The sequence below is a fragment of the Lemur catta genome, chromosome 1, assembly GCF_020740605.2.
Source record: "Lemur catta isolate mLemCat1 chromosome 1, mLemCat1.pri, whole genome shotgun sequence".
Taxonomy (NCBI): domain Eukaryota; kingdom Metazoa; phylum Chordata; class Mammalia; order Primates; family Lemuridae; genus Lemur; species Lemur catta.
Window position 1 is genome coordinate 138105605 of NC_059128.1, and position 20677 is coordinate 138126281.

The 20677-nt window shown below is 38.0% G+C and overlaps 1 protein-coding gene across 23 annotated transcripts in view; it reads right to left on the reverse strand.

Annotated features, from left to right (window-relative positions):
• CREM (cAMP responsive element modulator) overlaps positions 1 to 20677 on the reverse strand; it is a 62225-nt gene that overhangs the window by 15949 nt on the left and 25599 nt on the right. For 10 of the 23 annotated variants that reach the window (XM_045535414.1, XM_045535448.1, XM_045535441.1 and 7 more), the window contains 4 exons: positions 14345 to 14491; positions 11777 to 11874; positions 11491 to 11633; positions 2691 to 2879 (listed from right to left, as the gene is read on the reverse strand). In XM_045535414.1, coding sequence (XP_045391370.1) covers positions 2691 to 2879; positions 11491 to 11633; positions 11777 to 11874; positions 14345 to 14491 — 577 coding nt within the window. The remainder of the gene's footprint in view (positions 1 to 2690; positions 2880 to 11490; positions 11634 to 11776; positions 11875 to 14344; positions 14492 to 20677) is intronic. The other 13 variants (XM_045535475.1, XM_045535499.1, XM_045535491.1 and 10 more) reach the window with 3 other exon arrangements.

A 20677-nucleotide genomic window follows, 5' to 3' on the forward strand; every position in this document is an offset into this window, starting at 1 on the left:
CAAGTTTCTGGAGTAAAGCCTCAGGTGGGACTGTAGCAGTCCACCACTGAAATAGGGAAAACAAAAGGAGATTCAGGGTGGGAACAATGGAAGTCAAGTTTGGGGGTTAGGAGGTATGTGTGGGGCATCTAAGGAGCCAGGTGGTGTCAGGGGCACAGTCACAGCGAACTGAAGCCATCGGTGGGGATGAAGTTACCCAGGGAGAGTGTGCAAATCAAACAGGAAGAGTGAAGAGTAACACTCAGGAGAGGGGTGGAAGCAGGTTAGCCCAGCAAAGGGGACTGAAAGAGAGGGAGGACAGAGAAGAAAGAGCAAGGAGAATGCCGTTTCAAGAAAGAGAAGGAAGCAGAAGCCAACAATGTAAAATAAGTGGAGGGATCAACCCAGATAAGCACTGAGAATTCAAAAAGAAACAGACATGACCTTTCAGTGAGTGGAGGGATGGAAGGTGGGTAGGGAACATCCTCTTTAAGTTCAGGAAGACAAGATAAGAATGCCCACTGACCTTGCTGTTTTTGATACAGAACTGGAGCTCCTGGCCACTATCATTTAGAAAAAAAGAAGAAAGGAAAAGGAGAAAAAGAAAAACAAGAGGAAAAAAGATTGGAAGGAAGGAAAGAAAACATCATTTTTATATGGTATAAACATTCACAGAGTATCACAGACTGATTCACAAAGAATTAGCATATTGTTAGAAGCAATTACAGTTCAGCAAGGTTAACAGGTAAAAGATCAACCTAAAAAAATTTCTCCATACCAGCAACAATTAGAAAATGTACTAGAAAAATAAGGTACCATTTCTAATTGCAAGAAAAACCACAACGCATTTAGGAACCAGCTGAACAAAGAATATACAAGACTTCCATGGAGAAAATTTCTAAACTCTTAAAAAGTAAAATAAGATCTGAATAAATTAGACATTCTATGGTTTGGGAGAGGTCAATTTAACAACATTATAAAGACTTTAGTTCTCCCTAAATTAATCTAGAAATTAAATGCAATCGTATAACTGGTTTTCATTATTATTATTATTATTATTATTATTAGAAACTCAAACTTATTTCAAATGCATATGAAAGAATAATGGTTCACAAATAGCTACATCAGCACTAAAAAGAGAAAAAAGACAAAGAGGAGGAACTTGTTCTGTGAGATAGCAAATCAGTATGATACTGGCAGACAGAAAAAGAGGAATGGTACTGGTGTAAGAATTCTGAGACAGTCTATGGGCATACCATCTTGACCACGCCAGATTTTGTCTGATCTCGGAAGCTAAGCTACTTGAATGGGACAATTCCAAAACAGATCCACGTATACACAGCAACCTACTGTGTAATTAAAGTTGGCCCCATGGATTAATGAGGAAAGGGCAAATCATTAATAGTGACTCCATGTATGAAGAAAAAATTAAAAATAGATTCCCACCAAATACTATATACAGAGGGGGTACCAAAACGTGAAAGGTAAAACTATAGAGCTAAGAGAAGACAATGTAGAAAAGTATCTTTGTGATTTGTGGAAGAAAGAGTTCTTAAACAAAACCCCCAAAGCACAAACTCACGTGTGTATTACAGAAAACATAAAACCTTCTAACTTTTTGTTAAAATATCAAGTTTGCAGTAGATTTTTCCATGTAACAAAGATAAAATGAGAAGACATGACTATTCTTTAAGATTATTCATACAGGGTTCATGAGTATGGGGGAAACACAACAGGTCACTAATTTTACATTTAAAGGAAAACACTAAAGCATTAGGTAAGTACTATGAATTTTTTACTCCATAAATGCTGCCAGTTCAGTTCTTTGCCCACTTTTATTATAGTCCACATTAACACCCCCAAAATACCTAAGAGTAAAGCTAATTATTAAGAGCTTCATCAATTATCTGCTTTTTTCCATACTTGTAAGACTTTCAGACTAAAAGAACTGAAACTACTTTTCTTAAAATTAGTGCTGTATCATGAGTTCTCAGCAAATGGACCAAGAGGAATAGAGTTAAATCAAAACACAGGATTCTTGAAAGTTCTATCAAATAGATCTATTATAGTTATCGTAAGTACAACTGAATGAAATTAAAATAATGTATAACCAAATTCAGTTAAAATCTTAGTAACCCTAAAAGCTTAGGGCTATATCCCAACTGTTTTATTCAGCTTCTGTAACAGCTAGAATGGATATCTCAGAATTCACATATACTAAAAACAGTCTGAAAAAAGAAGAAGAAGAAGAAGAAGGAAAAAAAAAAAAAATCAGCATTTGTTTTGAAATGAATTGCTTAGAAATTAGACCTGAATGTGCCAGCTGGGGGGAAAACCGAAATTCAGGGCATCATGAACTGAATACTTAACCCCTCATAGATTTGGTAATAGAAAAATATTGCAGCATTTGTAACCCCTAAATGAGAGACTATTAATTAAAAAATTCATTCATGTTTGCAACTCTGTTTTTCTATCATGCTACTCTGAATTTTGCCTTTCTTTAGAGCCAGTCAAACCTGCTAAGACAGTGAAAATCACATAATTTAACTTGCTGTTGAATGCACTAAAATATTTCTTCTGTAAAGCCTTTTTAAGAGCCTCCCACTCCCCACCGCCCAAATCTATCTTCTGTATATTTCAGAAAACTATAAAGTCACCACTAAATGGTGTGCTAATAGGTGTTCTAAACGTATTAGATGAACAAAATATACCTTGAACAACAACCTGGCTGCCTGGGACAAAGAACTGCTGTGTGCCATCGGCTGCCTGTGTTGCGTACTGCACAATTGTAGCACCTGGTGGAGGAGCTCCTGAATTTGTCATTGTTAATGCCTGCAGTCCCTGAACACCATCAGATCCTGGGTTAGAAATCTGGATTGTTCCACCTTGGGCTATAGCAACTTAACAAGAAAAAGAAAAGACATATTAGAGAAGTTCAAGATTTAGTTTTTAATAACCCCCATATTGGAAGAATATACTCTAGGTCTGTTTATTACCACGCCTTCTCATTCTCAAGTTATCCTTATTTTCTAGGCTGCATTGATGAAGGAACATAAGGAACATGAGACAATACTCTAAAATATTTGTAAACACTTGAAAATATTTTATATTCAGAATTATTTGAAATTCATAGAGCCCATGGAGTTTTTCTCCTCCTTGGCACCCATCCAACTAAATTATTGAAGAGGAAGAGTGGAGAAGCAGACAGAGAGGGAGAGAGTCCAGCCTGCTGGTCCTCTCCATTCTTTCAGATGTTTTTAGTTATAAACTGCATTCTTCTAACATTTAAGAAATGGTCAGTGAAACTGCCGTCGAGTATCACAATTATAATGAATTTGTACCTTTATTTCAGCTAACTGCTTTCTTAAGTTATCAAAAGAAAGTAGCTTTTAAGAAATACATATATCAAATTTTGGTCTTAAAGCTCAAGTCTACAAAATTATAACCTTTACCGTTTTGACTACATCAGGAAAATATAGATCCTGAAATATAAAATGTTAAGCTGGAAAGGTCCTTAAAAGGTAACTCTATTGAAAGGATTGTGCTACAATACTTACCTCTAGCAAGTGTCTTGAATAACTACAGCTAATGGTAGCTTCCTCTAAATATGAGGGAGACTTCCTCTAAATACTGAGACTTGCCGTTTATATTTAAAAGTTAGCTTAAAGTTTCAAAAGAATAATTGCTCAAATGTTTTGTTTTAAAATTTCACTCTAGGCCAGGCGCGGTGGCTCACACCTGTAATCCTAGCCCTCTGAGAGGCCGAGGCGGGTGGATCGCTGGAGGTCAGGAGTTCGAGACCAGCCTGAGCGAGACCCCCGTCTCTACTAAAAATAGAAATAAAAATTATCTGGACAACTAAAAATATATATAGAAAAAATTAGCCGGGCATGGTGGCACATGCCTGTAGTCCCAGCTACTGGGGAGGCTGAAGCAGGAGGATCACGTAAGCCCAGGAGTTTTAGTTGCTGTGAGCTAGGCTGACGCCAAGGCACTCACTCTAGCCCGGGCAACAAAGCGAGACTCTGTCTCAAAAAAAAAAAAAAAATTCACTCTAATAGACAAATAAGTACTGTTTAAAATATCTGAGAGGTCTGTATACTTTGATATAAAGTTTAAACAGTAGATATGAAGTGGAACCAATGCTTTTTAAAAATAAAATCACCTATGAACTAGTTAACTAGACTTTATAATAAAGATTTAAAAAACACACCATCAGAATAACACACCACCTATAAATCAATGTTAATGTCTTACGAGAACGTTACAGTAGTGTTTAAAATATACCAAGTCATTCCCAAATGTTTTTAATGGCATCTAAGCAAAAGACCAGTTAGGTGATAACCTGATAGGACAACTATGGAAAGAATAACAACACATTTACAGTTCATTTAAGGTTCTACTGCCTAACACGGAAAGATGGATTAACATTTTTAAAAAGATTTCAACACAGACGCAGTCTCAGTGTTTTAGTTCACTGACAAGTCACTCTTGGAGTGGGACTGACATAAACTGAAGAATCAGTTACAGAATGTCAACAGCACTGAGGTTGAGAAACCCTGATATAATATCACTTTATCCGGCTCATCTAGAGCATTATATTCCATACACATTTTAAAAACAGGATATTTTTAAACTGCAACTCTTCCAAGATTCGTGGGTCTCAGGATTCAGCCCTCACAATAAAAGGGTTTAGGAGAGATCTGTCTAACTTCTTAAGAGAGTAGTATGAAAAAGACAAGAGATACTGCTTTCTTGGCTCTTCATGGCCAGACATTAGTGAATTTTATATGTTGTCATATATTTAAATGTATATTTTCAGTTGATAATGAGTTTGATGTCATAGAAACAATACTTTAGAAAGAACAGCCACAGGTAGTATAACCACAATGTGTTAGAAGCACAAAGCTTAGTGCAAAATAAATGAATTAAATGGCTATCACTTCCTCATGGCAGACTATTATAAACAACTGAAGCCACTTGTGAGTTTAGAAGAGCTAAATGAGGTTATGTTTTCAAATCCCAATCACAGAACTTAATTTTTCAACACCAATTACAATTATCAAGCTTTTGGACTAGTTGATCTCAGGTGAGAGTAGGTGCCTCCAAGGTCAGAACCACTAAATAGGTAGATGACAAAGATATTTCCTTTCTTTTTTCCCTTCTTACTTTGTTTTTGCTTTTCTTATTTCCTTTTTTCTGTTTTACTGTTTTTTCTTTTTCAGTAATGCTTCCCCATAGTTCCAACCAAAATTTTGTTGCTTTCACACTGTGAACAGCTGACATACCAAGAATCTGTTTCTCTCGTCATTTTACTTTCTGGTGAAGTCATTATGTAATTAGATGTGGAAAACAAAAGCTAAATAAACACACACACACACACACACACACACACACACACACACACAGTTGGTTCTAGGGGGAAAACTTTTCTTCTTGCCAGTCCAATACTTTAGCCTAGCTTTCATTTTTTATACCAAAGTGCTTTTGATTTTGGTGTTGTCGAGTCACAGAGATCTTTCCTATTCAAAATGTTATCTCTTATATTTGACATTAAACAAGATTTCCCAGTGCTTCAGGATCCCGGAAATAGGCTTTGTACATGCCCATGTGTATTCAAACATTTGAGGAAGAAACTTATTAGCTTTCAAAATATTTAAGGCTAACATAACATGTGTTTTCAATCAACATAAATCAAGATCAATTAAACAGAAAAAATAAGGTAAGATGAATGGAGACACATATTCTATTTTAGCTAATTATATTTTCACATGAACTAGTTATATTTTCATAAAAACTTATGAAAAATTTCCAACAAACATAAAAGTAGAGAGAATTTTTTTTGTCATCCATTTCCCCTGCCCACTCACCCTCCCCCCCTTTTTTAAATGGAATATTTCAAAACAAATCCCAGAGATCATATCTGGCTGATCATTTTCAAATAAAATGACTGGCCCATATCAAGGCCATTAGTGACCAATCAAAATAAAATGCCTTTTTATTTCCCACTAATTTTGACCCTGGGAATCTAGGCTTTATTAATCCTTTCCTAAACTGACTCATGCAACTGAGGCATAAAGGTTTACACCCACAACATTTTTGCTGACGGCAATGAAGAGTTCATACTGGTCTGTGAATATTGATCGATACCCAAGCAGAAGAAAAAGTGCCTTTTAATTTTAGACAACGTGTATACCTATTTCCACTTGTAAGTAATTCTTAAAAACATTACACAAAATAAAAAATAAAATAGTTTCATAAAATCATCTAAAGGAATTAAAATTGAAGAGCTAGATCAATTAAATTCCACTTCAGTTTCCATTATTAATTGATTCAAGCTGGCTGTTGTGCCATCTGTTTGCAATAGTGGAGGGTGGAGGTTAGGCTCTGTTGTCCGAGTTGCTCTAGGAGCTACGTAAATAATTTTTTTTTTTTTTGCTAAAGTCTCAGGTGGGCTATATCCCATAATTCAGTAGGTCACTCAACACCAACTGGTTGAATGTTGGACACAATGACCTTAAATTAAGAAAGATTTTGTCTAGAGGGAGTGTAATTCATTGGTTTACTAAGTATCTTTTTACTAAGTTCATTTTAGCTAGTTATAGAAACATCTTTATATACATTCTTATATAGTCATAATATTAGTTGCAAATCAACATTAACCCAAGTGTGGTTTCCCCACCACCCAACTTACCATATTAACATGGTAACCAGTATGGTATCATATCAACTAGTCTGGGCAATAAATTCTAAAAAAATTCCTGGCACACAAAACTGTGCTTAGAAATCTGCTATGTCTATTATTCATTGTCACTGAGCACTTCTCTCCAAGAGCTCCAATATCATTAAAGTAAGGGGGATATTATTTATGGAATAAAAACTCAAGAATTTTGGTTAAAAAAATTTAAAAAAGTAATATTTTAAAGTCCTGTATAAGCAACAAAGAAGACAAGAAAGATGAATTTTAAAAGGGTGGAAACTTAACAAAAGAGTTCATGACAAAATGAGGAAGTAGAGGCTGGGCACGGTGGCTCATGCCTGTAATCCTAGCACTCTGGGAGGCCGAGGCAGGAGAATTACTCGAGCCCAGGAGTTTGAGGTTGCTGTGAGCTAGGCTGACGCCACAGCACTGTAACCCGTGCAATAGAGCGAGACTCTGTCTCAAAAAAAAAAAGGAAAAAAAAAGCCAGATTTACATTAAGTAGTACCTTAAATAATTTTGTAACCGTTACCTTGGGAAAATGTAAATAAAGTCACTACTGAGAATAAAAAATGCAACTGTGTTTACTCTAGAATGTGTAAGCCTATCACGTGCCAATTCCCTTTATGAAGAAATGGAATCGGTGTTTATTCACATGAGTCTCCTGAGAATTCTGAATTCTTTAAACAGTCCACAAAGTTCAGATTTATCTTTTCACAATGGTGAATTTTGTATTGACCCACTTACCTTCAGTGTGTAAGAATTCCAGTAAAGGTGAGTTAATAGAGACTCATTCTAATAAGGTTCCTAATAAAATAAAGTAGGAGCAAGCAGAGACAAGAGACATTTAGAAAAAAAAAAATGTGAAGTCTTGGGTGATAGTCCAATTGGTATTGATATAGCAATTAATTGGTAAGGGAAGAGGTTGGGTATAGTAGGGTGGGAGATTAAAAAAATCCTTTGTCTTAAGAGAAAATTTAATGAATTAAGAAACTTCAAACATTTTTTCTTTAGTTGCTTTTACGAATTCACTCATTTAATGCATATCTTAAATGTCTTATGCAGCAAGTAACATTCTTTGCTAACCATAAGACTATCTCAACTGCCATCTTTCAACTATATGCTCCTGAGACAAAATAGATTTTCTTTGACCAGAATCACTTAACTACTATAAAGCATACCTATCACTAAGATCTGTACTTCCAGTGAAGGTTTTGCAGGTATAGCTCATTTACTTGATATTGTAATAATGAATTCCTGCCTATTCTAAGTTATTTTTCCTACCCCCCAGGGAGTAGCCCATTCCAACTTTCACTTCATAGTTTTTGCGATAAAAAATAAGTTGAAATACTAAGGCCAACTATGTCAAATTCCTTTCAACTATTAAAAATTTAACTGCTTGGCTGGGCACAGTTGGCTCACGCCTGTAATCCTAGTACTCTGGGAGGCCGAGGCAGGATGATCACTTGAGCTCAGGAGTTCAAGAACAGCCTGAGCAAGAGCGAGACCCCATCTCTACTAAAAATAGAAAAAATTAGCCAAGCATGGTGGCCCAAACCTGCAGTCCCAGCTACTTGGGAGGCTGAGGCCAGGAGGATGGCTTGAGCCCAGGAGTTTGAGGTTGCTGTGAGCTAGGCTGACTCCATGGCACTCTAGTCCAGGTGACAGAGCAAAACTCTGTCTCAAAAAAAAAAAAAAAAAAAAGTAACTGCTTGTATGTGGAAAAACCTAAGTATACTTTATTCATTTCTTCAACTTTGACACACCTTTGGTTCTTTTTGTTTTTCATACCAGCTAACTCATTATACCAAATCTTTGAAAAAAAGAAATAAAAGCAAAGTTTGGAGGAAAGTCATCCATGGATAAAAGTTAAAGAAAGAATTAAAGCTAAAAAAATTTTTATAATAAAAGGTTATGAAAGGGTCTCAAAAAAATACATAGAAAAATCTCTAGAAATTCTAGTAAAATAAACTCCTCTATTCTAAAAACCAAAGGATACCAGTAATCGTTTCTATTACTAGATATTTAGACATAACATTAAAGCATTAATATCTGTTAAGTTACCCCTAGTAAGAAATATGATTAATAAAAATGGATCTTGTGTTTGTATAAATATATATTTACCCTCCAATTAAAGTAAATGTCTTTTAAAAAGTTTAAATGTTAGTATTCACTTCTCAAATGAATTATATACATAAGCAAGTGTCATTAAATGTTCCAAAAATGCATTTTTTTTTAAGACAGGGTCTCATTCTGTCACCTGGGCTAAAGTGCAGTGTAGTCATCATAGCTCACTGCAACCTCAAACTCCTGGGCTCAAGCGATCCTCCTGCGTCAGCCTCCCCAGTAGCCGGGACTATAGGTACATGCCACCATGCCCAACTAATTTAAACATTTTTTGGTAGAGATGTTTCACTGTGTTGCCCAGGCTGGTCTTGAACTCCTGACCTCAAGTGATCCTCCCACCTCAGCCTCCCAAAGTGCTAGGATTACAGGCATCAACCACCTTGCTCGGCCCAAATGCATTTTTAACAAAGGCAGTGCCACTTTGTGTGAACCAATAAATAGCGATTTTTACCTACAGATGCACACACAGAACAACTACAGTTTCTCATTAAAATAATTTCCAGGATCATACTGTACAGACCCAAATTAAGAAACCTAAGTAAGAAACAGTCCATGACACCTTATGACCTCTTATGGCCAAGAGATCAACGTCCAAAACATGTGGTTTTCTAGTTCTCAGCCAGAACTCATGACTCTACTCCTCCCATCACCCACATGCACACAGAGCAAGGTTCAGCATCTGGCACCTGCTGCCAGCAGGCCCCAAAGGCCCCAGGAATGAAGGCTTTGGAGCTGGCTGGAGGGAAAGTTGAATAAACACGAGTGAGGCTCTGCCAGAGCGCTCTCACCTGTCTCTGTTTCATGTCAATAGTAGCATGCCTTTTCCTCGTACTTTTACCTTTATCTCCTTTGTCTTCACACTAATCCCAGAGTTTGGCAATTTAGTATTATTCCCACTTCAAAGACTAAAACCCAGTATGCAAATTCAGTGAACCTTCCTGCTCTGATCATTGAGTTAGCAAAAGGCAGGAGCAGAGTTCCTTCTCCACACTGTCTACAGCTTCAACATTCTCTCAACCCCTTATGTTTTCACAATTTCAAATTTTCAGCCATAATCTAAGCAAATCAACACACAGCATCCACCGCCCTTGTAAAAGGATCACTGCTTCTTTAGAATTCCCAAGCAGCATTAGGATATGCCAGAGAAATGTTAAGATGATAGATAGCATCTTAGATCATCCCCAAAACTTCAAGAAGTCTAAGGATTATTTCATTAGTCATTTCCAACCCTTTCCCTGTCATTGCACAAATAGAAAACGGTAGTAGGTGGACAGCCCACTGGATAAATGGATGAAGCTGCTCAGGGCCAGAGCTGACCAGCCAGGAGGCCCCCAACCCCTCTGTGGACCGAGGGCACATGGAGCTGGGCACTCCTGTGACCTGCCTACTGCCCAGCAGATGCACACTCGCTGGCAAACTTGGACTTACAGTTCTAGAACCCTCCATATATTCCCAGCAGGCCAAACAAAAAAAAGCATATAAACAAGAGAGGGAATAAAAGAGAAATGACAGTGTAAACCTCAAGGGAGTTTTCTTTTCCTAACACCGACTTTGGACATGTCAGTGAACTGCAGAGGCTATGAATAAACTACACCCCAGGTCTGCCAGGTGTCGGGGGCTACCCAAATGAACAAAGGAGAATTCATTTAATCGTTTAATACTGCAAATCTACCACTACTACAGGAAAATCTCTAAAAAATCTCCAAAAAAACTAATGACTATATAAAGTCTTCCCAAATATTAATGATTATAGCTTGTGTTAATAGCCAGGTATTGGGATTTTTTTCCCCTAGGTATTGCTACTTTTTAAAGGAAAAACAGCATATATCTAAAATCTTACCATCTTATTTGGACAAACACAGTATTTAATATCATAAATATTCCAATACCTAAGTAGCTTTTTTCCTTGTTCTTCCCCCACCTTTTTCTTTTCTTTCTAGCTCTTGTGTTTTTGTTTTGTTTTGTTTTGTTTTTACTATTTTTATGTAAAGCTATCAAACCTTCTTGATTTGGGAAAAAATTAATGCTTTAATTAGAGCAAAAAGCACAGAATTAACAGTTCATTAAAATGCACAAGACTAAATGTAAATGTATCTGTTTATTAAGAGCTTTCACTGTGTAAATTTCAAATAAAATGATCTATTCAACTGCTGCAGTTTTAAAAATTAAATTATTTTTCCATTCTCTTTTAGGAAAAACTGCAGCACAAATTAACACAGTAGTGAAAACAGAATTACATTTAAAACACAGTTTAGAAAACACATGGACCTCTTTTAGGGGTAAGTATAATATGTAATTGTTGGTAACAAAAGCCAACAAGAATGAAATACAGACATTGTATCTTGTGTTTGCATGCATCATAAAGACAACAAAAGCGAAGTTTTCAACATTTACTAGAGATTAATATAAACATATAAATAAGAAAACCCTTTTTAAATGTTTATCCCAAAGGTTTCTTCTAGATTCAGCAATAAAAATTTTTACTTTTCAAAAGTGTATGACAGCTGATCAGTACAAATCTCTCACTTCTTTCACATGCACTTTTCATTCTATGATACACAGTTTAGGTGTTAATGATGCATCTGAAAGTGGAACAATTTAAGGCCCAAACCCGAGTTGCTTCAACGTTAACTAGAGCAGACTTAAAGCTAGCACTGTATCGTATGGAATCGCAGCATACATACTGTATTGCCCCGTGCTAGTCTGATATATGCTAGTCGGTACTGCCATGGTAGCGATGTTAGGTGGCGTTCCTTCTTCCTCTGACTTTTCTTCTTCAATCTTGGGAACACCAGGCACATCAGAGGAAATTTCATTCAGTATTTTTCTAAAATATAATTTAACAATGTAAGTAACGAAGACATACAGATGAGACTTAGAAGAGCTTTAAAGGAAGCATCAGTTTGATGTATACTTATTCTGCCTTTTTGGAAAAAAGTACCATTACAGTAGGAAACTTAATTAACTTACCTATAAGAGGGTCTTCGTGAAAGGATTTCTCTATGTTTATGAGAATCAATTACACCTTCTGATTCTGCAGACTCATCTGTCTCTGCAATTGTTGCTACCTATAATACAAGATTTGCTAAAATGCATCATAAAATATATGATCTTCTCCCTCATTCAAAAAATGGTGGTTAAGGGTGCATGTGTGCAGCACTGAGCCAGGTGCTGTTGGCAGCGACCAAGCAGCATGACACAGTGAACCCACACCCGAGCTGCTCAGCACCTGGCTCGGGAGAGGAAGCACAGACAGAGCTGGGAAACATGTATGTGTGGATAGGAAGGGAACAGATGATGCTGCAGCAATGCGGTGGCAAGAGTAGCTGGAATGTCACAGGAAAGGACGAAACATAAAATATATAAGACCTAAGGTCCTAAACCTGGAAGTGCCCTGCAGATCCAGCAGGGAGAGCAAGCAAGTGACAGAGGCGGGGAAAAAAACGCCTCGTTCTCACCACTCTCCCTGCAGCTATCACAGCTGGCTTGAGCCAGGTCTTCATGGTTAGCCATTAGATGGGCCCAGAGAAGGAAGAAATAAACAAGTCAGTAAACAAGCCTGGTGAAAGTCAGGGTTTATACCATAAGCAGTAGGTTAGGGCTTGATGGTGGTAGATGGTGAAGGTCCAAATAAGGAATTTCTCCTTAAAAGAAAGATCAGAGTTTTAAGCATGATTTCATTGTCAACTCAAGTAATAACACAACAATTTGATTATGAAAGAAAGTCCAGAAAACTAAAATCACCTCTTCAACAACATGACTGCTGTCAATATATCCAGTTATTTAAGTTTGAGGGTCGAGAGTAGCTGAGTTTACAAAGTTCACATTACTTCATATTATCATTACATGGGAAATTGATTTCGGCAAAATCAAAAGAGCTTATTAAAATACCAACAATATAAGCAAGAACATATACTTCTCAAAGCACATGGATGTGTATAGCAATTCACCTACACAAGGCTATGCTTCTGTGGCCATGGACAGCCCACACATGAGCATAACACCCAGTGGAAAGAAATTACTGGAAAAAGTGTTGCTGCATCAGAGAATCATATATTGCCACCAACTGTTTATCACTTTCCACTGGACTGTCACACATCTGTCATATAATCATGACAACTCTCTTATGTGCGGTGGGCTATGATTTTACCCATTTTAGAAAGGTGAAAACTGAAGTTCATGCAGAGAGATGAAGTGACTTGCCCATGGTCCAACAGGCAGGAATTCTAAGACAAGATCCACCAGCACTTACCTTTACAAAGACAACTGAATTGCTCATTTAACAAAATCCAAAAATAAAAAAAGGCTACCAAATATAAGACACTACTTTCTTGCAATACCAGTCAAGTTAAAACTAAGTAGATCTGGAAGACATCTGTAAGACCAAAAAAGGGGAGGGACCTAAGTAGAACTATCTGCACCCCAATAAAAGTCATAATACAAAGAAGTGAGTGGAAAGACTTCCTTGTTTTATAATTAGTGTCAGAAAGAGTTAGAAACTCTTGGAATGAAGGGTCATCACCAAAAAAGAAAAAAGACAAGGATGAGAATTATTTTTATACCTTTGAGCAACACAGGAAAAGATACCCATGCTGCAAAGATAACCAAGCTTTAACATATGTGGACTGCTCACTTCAAGCATCATGCTGCTGCCCTCATCCTTATTCTGTGATCGACTATACTCAGACACGCAGGAAAAGGACAAGACGGAGCAGGTGGAACTCCATTGTCCTCACAGATTTTTTGGGGGTCATCAGTTAGGTTCAGATAATTACAGCATTTACAAGACAATGACAAACTGACCTCAAAAAGGAACAGAACTAAATTCAGAAAGAAAAGTATGCTTTCAAAAATGCCTACTTAATAATTTATATCTATTGATAAAAAAATGTTTTAACTTCAAGATATGTCAAAGGTTGATGACCAACCTTGATAATAACGACTAATAAACTACATTTCTGGATCACAACCACAATAATAATCCTATCTAAAAAAGCCAAGGTGTCATCTGAGATACGTGACATATAAACATAACACCAAAGTGACAAGAATGTCATATTACTTTCTAAAGATTATATATACTGAATTAAAAATAAACTTGTATTTCTATCTACCTACTCATGTGAGTATTCATGAGAATAGCATTGGTACCATAATCTTTATATTACTGTGGTTATCAGACATCATTTCCAAAGAACCCTTAAAATATTTTTAAGCACCGCCGGAAAGCTTGGCTAAATAAATCTGATTTTGAGCAAAGAACAACAACTTGAAGAAGACAAGAACTGCTCATCTCACAATCACTCATTCTGCAAAAGAAGAGCTGATAACAAAATTGCAACTCAGGTCGAATCTATGTGTCACGCAGGGCACAATGCACTTTATACATAAAAAAGAAAATTCTTCCAAATATCTAATAAAAAATTTGAGCATAAAAGCTAAAAGCTACATAAAGAAAAATGATGAAAAATGAATTAGTAAAAGAAAAAAAAAAGGCTCGAGAAAGTCAAAGACAAATCACCCAGGAAGGAAGCTAACCTGAACAGTTTGTATTTGTGGTGACTGAATGACCGATGGCTGTGGTGTCTGAATTACTCCCTGGACATGTACAGTTTGGCCCGAAGGTAGCTGCACTAGAGTTACAGCTGGGGAGCCTCTTCCGGTGCCTGATCCAGCTACAGAAACCTGCAAAAATGATCATCATTGAGGATTAAACCTGGACCTTTTTCTGGTTGTTTTTGTTTATTCTTCAGAAATACCACTCACTAGGATGACTGGCCTATTTCTCTTTTCTTTTTCCTGCTTCTGAGAAATGACAAACAAGCCGGGGTACTTACCATTAGGGGGTGGTTACTGTCCTGGAACAGTCATGCTCTGATGTGATAAATATTAAAGAACACATGCTCCTCACTCTCATGCCCATGCTTCGTTGGCTGAGAATGTTCTAAGCACAAAGTTCCAAAGCAGTTAAACTACCTCACTACGACCTCACGACTCCTAACAGTGAAGCCTTTTTTAGGCCAGACTATAAACTACCTCCTCTAACTTCTTAAGAGAAAGTGGAGGTAGAACTTAAATATGGTGAATTATTTTTTAATAAATGATACGTTAGACAGATGATACTCTAGTATTGCTTTAGAGGTAAGCGGATGCTTTTCTCTATACCGATAAAAATCGCAGCTACTTTTATGCCCTCATAATCGCAGGCCAAAGAAATTCCAGGACCTGTCAAGCCCCAAGTGGCTCTGACCCAGAGAGAGCTCATGTGTTGGAGCTGGTGAGGCCTCCTAAGACTTTTCATCTCCACTAGAAGCAGCATCCAGAGAAAGGGCCACAACTGTCACTTAGCCTGGGCAGAGAGAAGAGCCATCTCCTACCAACTTTGAGTACTTTCAACAGAGAGTAAAAAATAATACCTCCACTCCCCTGCACTCAAAACCTGCTAAATTTCTCATTAGCAAACAACTCTGTCCTATAAAGTTGGCATAATTGTAGAAACTTAGCCTCATATTACTAAGATTCACTGTTCATTATGACTTACTCAAAACAAAGACGTCGGAAATGAAATAAGCCACCAGTTTCTATTATGAGTGGTACCAGAACCACAGGGTCTACAACATTTTCAAAGGAAGTCTCTCTGTGTGACCTCACTTTAAGGAACACCAATGATTTTCAGTCTACTTACACTCATACTTTAAAAGAATGATTAAAAACGAGGTTTATAACAAATAACTAGAAGATTTATTTACATTGTCCTTCCCTTGGAAAGCAAACCTCTCTGGTAATCCAAAAGTTAAAAATCTTTTACCCAAGCAGGAGAACCTATCTATGTGTTGAGCATTGTCCTAGATGTACCAGGGTAGAAAGTAGAATTAATAAAACCCACACCTAAAAAACAATAGCACACCAAACCGTATAGAACTAATTACTTCATTTTATAGCCATGAATATCACAGGAGTACAGAATAGAAACATCAGTACGAGCCTGAATGATAAGTGGCGGCTTTGTGCAAAGTCAGAGCTTGGGCCAGGCCTTGATCTGAAGCCGGATAACACCTGGATAGAAAGCGAGAAACCAGGGCAGAGGAAACCAACATGCAGCCCGAGGGGCACATTCAGCCCGCCTACCCCTAGAGTATTACGTCCACCTTAGAGGACAGAAAAAAAGGGGAAAAGAAAAAGTCACCTCATATGGAACCAGCGGCTTTAACAGCTACAAGTTAAAAAGCACTGGATTGGAGGCCGAGGGGGGAGGATCGCTTGAGCTCAGGAGTTTGAGACCACCCTGAGCAAGAGTGAGACCCCATCTCTACTAAAAATAGAAAAATTAGCCAGGCATCGTGGTGTGCACCTGTAGTCCCAGGTATTTGGGAGGCTGAGGCAGGAGGATCGCTTGAGCCCAGGAGTTTGAGGTTACTGTGAGCTAGGCTGATGCCATGACACTCTAGCCCAGGTGACAGAGTGAGACTACGTCTCAAAAAAAAAAAAAAAAAGCATTGGATTTATTCTCCAAATGTTCCTAGCACAAAAGGCACCCACCTCTGTGCTGACTGATTACCAAAGACACCCCTTTCTCCACACAACTAATTCTCAAACTTTTTTGTATCAGGACACCTTTACTCTCTTAAAAATTTTCGATGACCCCAAAGAGCTTTTGTTTATGTGATTTATATTCAGTAGAGTACCTGATAAACATTTAATAACCATATCTTAGGAGGGGGCAACCATAATTTGTAGCTTTTGCTCATGTTTGTGGTGTGAACATTCCTCTTATGGCTGATGTCAAGCTACCAGTGGATGACACGGGACACAAAGTTGGAAAAGTATGTACACAGTCGGCTCTCACAAGCCAGTGCAAGCCAGTTTCAGCACACCACTGGCTATAATCTGTTTATATTTACCATGTTAGAAATTAAAACTGACAAAATTTTAAAATAGTAACATTTAAAAATAACAAGAATGAATCCATTACATGCTAACATAAATAATATTTTATAAAAAATAATTATTTTCCAAAACAAAAAATATTTAATTAGAAGAGTGGCATTGTTTTACATTTTTACACATTCTTTTAATGTCTGGTTTAACTGAAGACAGCTAGATTCTCATGTCTACTTCTGCACTGAATCTGTTGCAATCTGTTGTTTTAGTGGATATATTAAGAAAATTTGGGCCTCACACAGATATGTGATTAGAAAAGAGAGGAGTATTATAATAGTTTCTTCAGAAAAACATGAATATTCTTCTTTCATACTACACCAAAACTCAACAAATGGTTTCTTTTTTTCTTTCTTTCTTTCTTTTTTTTTTTTTTGAGACAAGGTCTCACTTTGTCGCCTGGGCTATAATGCAGTGGCACGATCACAGCTCATTGCAACCTCAAAGTCCTGGGCTCAAGTGATCCTCTTCACTCAACCTCCCAAGCATCTGGGACTACAGACATGTGCCACCACACCCAGACAATTTTTTTTTTTTTTTGAGACAGAGTCTCGCTTTGTTGCCCGGGCTAGAGTGAGTGCCGTGGCATCAGCCTAGCTCACAGCAACCTCAAACTCCTGGGCTTACGCGATCCTCCTGCCCCAGCCTCCCAAGTAGCTGGGACTACAGGCATGTGCCACCATGCCCGGCTAATTTTTTGTATATGTATTTTTAGTTGGCCAGATAATTTCTTTCTATTTTTGGTAGAGATGGGGTCTCGCTCTTGCTCAGGCTGGTCTCGAACTCCTGACCTCGAGTGATCCACCCGCCTCGGCCTCCCAGAGTGCTAGGATTACAGGCGTGAGCCACCGTGCCCGGCCCAGACAATTTTTTTATTTTTTTGTAGAGACGGGGGTCTCACTATGTTACTCAGGCTGATCTCAAACTCCTGACCTAAAGCAATCCTCTCACCTTGGCTTCCCAAAGTGTTAGGACTACAGGCGTGAACCATCACACATGCCTGACAAGTAGTTGTTTTTCTTTTTTGTTGCTGTTATTGTTGTTTTGTTTTGTTTTTAGAGACCGGGTCTTGCTTTGTTGCCAGGCTGGAGTGCAATCATACCTCACTGTAATCTTGAACTCCTGGGGTCAAGCAACCCCCCTGCCTCAGCCTCCCAAGAAGACAGGACTACAGGCTTGCCCCACCATGCCTGGCTAATTTTTTTATTTTTTGTAGAGGCAGAGTCTCACTATGTTGCCCAGGCTGGTCTTAAACTCCTGGCCTCAAGTGATCCTCTCCCCTTGGCCTCCCAAAGTGCTGGAATTACAGGCATGAGCCACCACCTTTGGCCAAGCAGGTGTTTCATAAAGGTAAGTTTCAATGGGGAATCTGAAATCATATCACTTACATTAAAATCCACTTATCTATTTTGTACTTTGGATGGATCTTTTACCCGTGCAAAACTTTATAACATCATTCAGGAGTCATTCAGAAAATATTGACTCTCTGAGTTAAGTAGATCTTCCAAAATGCTGACACATTTCACGACACGGTATTACATTCAGTAAATCATCACCAACCTCATCAGAAAACTCTGTAAGTATTGTCAAGCTCACAATGGCCAATGCAGGTTTTCCAAATTTCAAATTTTTGGCTTACAAGCTTGAATTATATCATTGACAATAAACACTGTCGGTTGTTTTCTTTGAAGTCACAGGCTCGCTTCGTTTGTTTTTGAGAAAATGTCAAGTTTGAATAGCCATGGTTTGGCAATTAGTCATTCTTTTGAGAAAAATGATGTCCTGTGGAGAAACACTGAGCTGGTCTGTCTTCCCCTCAAACAACAACACAAGTGCTTTTCTTTCCTTAAGAACACCGTGGCTCTGCAGCACAGTGCAGAAGTGCCTTCTCTGAGCATCCCACTTCATGACACAGAATATTAAGACATGTGCTCAGGGTTGAGATTTAATGCAATTGATAATTTAATTTTTACTGCCTCATCAAGGTTACTCTTCAGAGAAATTGACCTTTTTTTTTCTGTTAGCTGCAAGTGAATGGCAGTGAAGAATACGAGGAGTACAGTTTGGTGCCACAGATTTAATTCGAGATAAGCCACCAACAGTTTATACCCACTGCATTGTTTTTGCACAATCCGTGCAAATGTCAACGCAGAGAAAAAGGAAAGTAACATCTTAGCGTTATTGTAAAAATAGTTTTGTCCTAGAAAACCTACTGAAAGGGTCCTCAGGGTCTCCCCCAGGGTTCTGCGTCCCACACTTGGGAAACAGCTGCTGTGTTCTAATGCAGCCCCTACGCCCTGGCTCTCAGCTAAGAGAGCAGAGCGCTCAGACAGGCTGAGATTTCGGCTCCAACCCAGCAGTACAGCTAAATAACCACCTCCAGTAGCCCTGACAGAGCGTGCCTATGCCAGGCAAAATATAAATGAGACTTTATAACTTAAATTTAAAAAAAAGGAAAAAGGCCCAAATTTTTTAACACAAAGACAAAACGTGATTGCCCGGCTTCCGTCACATCAGTTCAGGAAAGTGGGGGACAAACATGACCAGACTCGTGCCCTCACCTGCCAGAGGATGCAGTGTCATTGTCCTTTACCTACCAGCGTGTGCACAGGCGAGGTGGAGGAAAGTAAGAAGAGTAGAGATAACTGATTTCCTTTCCTTTCCTCTTTTAAAAATGCAGTCATAGAACTTGGTGGTGGAAAATTTTAAGACATTACATTTTCTCAGATCAAAAGACTTTACTTGTTATGATTAAGGAGCCCTCAGAGGTACCTTGTCAGATACCCAGTGGCTCTCCATGTTTTACTTAAAAAAATATAGAGAGAGTAAGATTCTGAAGACAATGAACTTGAAACTGTAGCGGGTAGACCCAATAGTACTACAAGTATTCTCACAAACGAGACCTGTGCATCAAGATGGCAGGGACAGCCCTCATTCACTTTCTGTGGGGAAAGGCCCCGGCTTCAAAAATTTCAGATTGTTTTTGAGAACTGAGAAACAATTCAACAAAGGTTCATAGGTTCAAATCATGCTTTAAGTTGCCTTAACTATCTTTTGAGTAAATTATTAAACAATAGCTCTATCAAAAATGGCTTAGTGTGAAAAATACCTGCTGCAGAAAGGGAGCTGTACCTACTAACACCAAGTGTAGTCCTACAATTCTGGAGATGACTTCTATGAACTCTGAAACTACAGTGAAACGTCCGTACATCCAAACTCTGGGCAGTGCAAATGCTCATGAGACAACTCTTTCACTAAACAGCTAAAATGAAGGCTGAGAACCTGCACAAATGACATATCCTAGAGTTAGAATTCAGATGTATCCTTTTAAAGAAAAACCCTTAGATCTGGAGAACTGTCATTCTATATTTGCTCTGCTTTTGCCAAAACTGGTAAGCGACTAGCATTAAGCCTGTAACTACAATGGTAGAGTTAACAAGTTAAACTTTGCCATTATTATTCATTTAAAAAGATTCAGATGGGTCCCTACCCTTAACATCTTAGCATTATTATTATATTATCATACTGATCCCATGGGTACAACTGAATACATGGCTGCCCGCAAAGTAGAGTATGGTAAACAGATGGCACAGAAGGAACAAAGATAATGCTTCAATTACATGCACATTGTCCCCCAGAATGGGCCAATACAGAAGCATCTTTATGTTTTTTGTAAGGTGATGGGTTCAGTTTCAGGCAGATTAGGTTTGAAGCGATGGCAAGCAGGTCGAAATGTAACAGGCAAGGAGAATTATGGGACTGATTATTGGGTTAGAACCCAGATAGGAAATAAAGATCCAAGTAATATTAACAAAGAAGAATCTATAAAGAGTATTATAGTTACTTTATTTATAATAAAAGAACGAGTAGGGTTCAAAAAAAAAAAAGCTCTGGAAACAGAAGGGAATTAGCTAAAAAGTCTTTCCTAAAAGA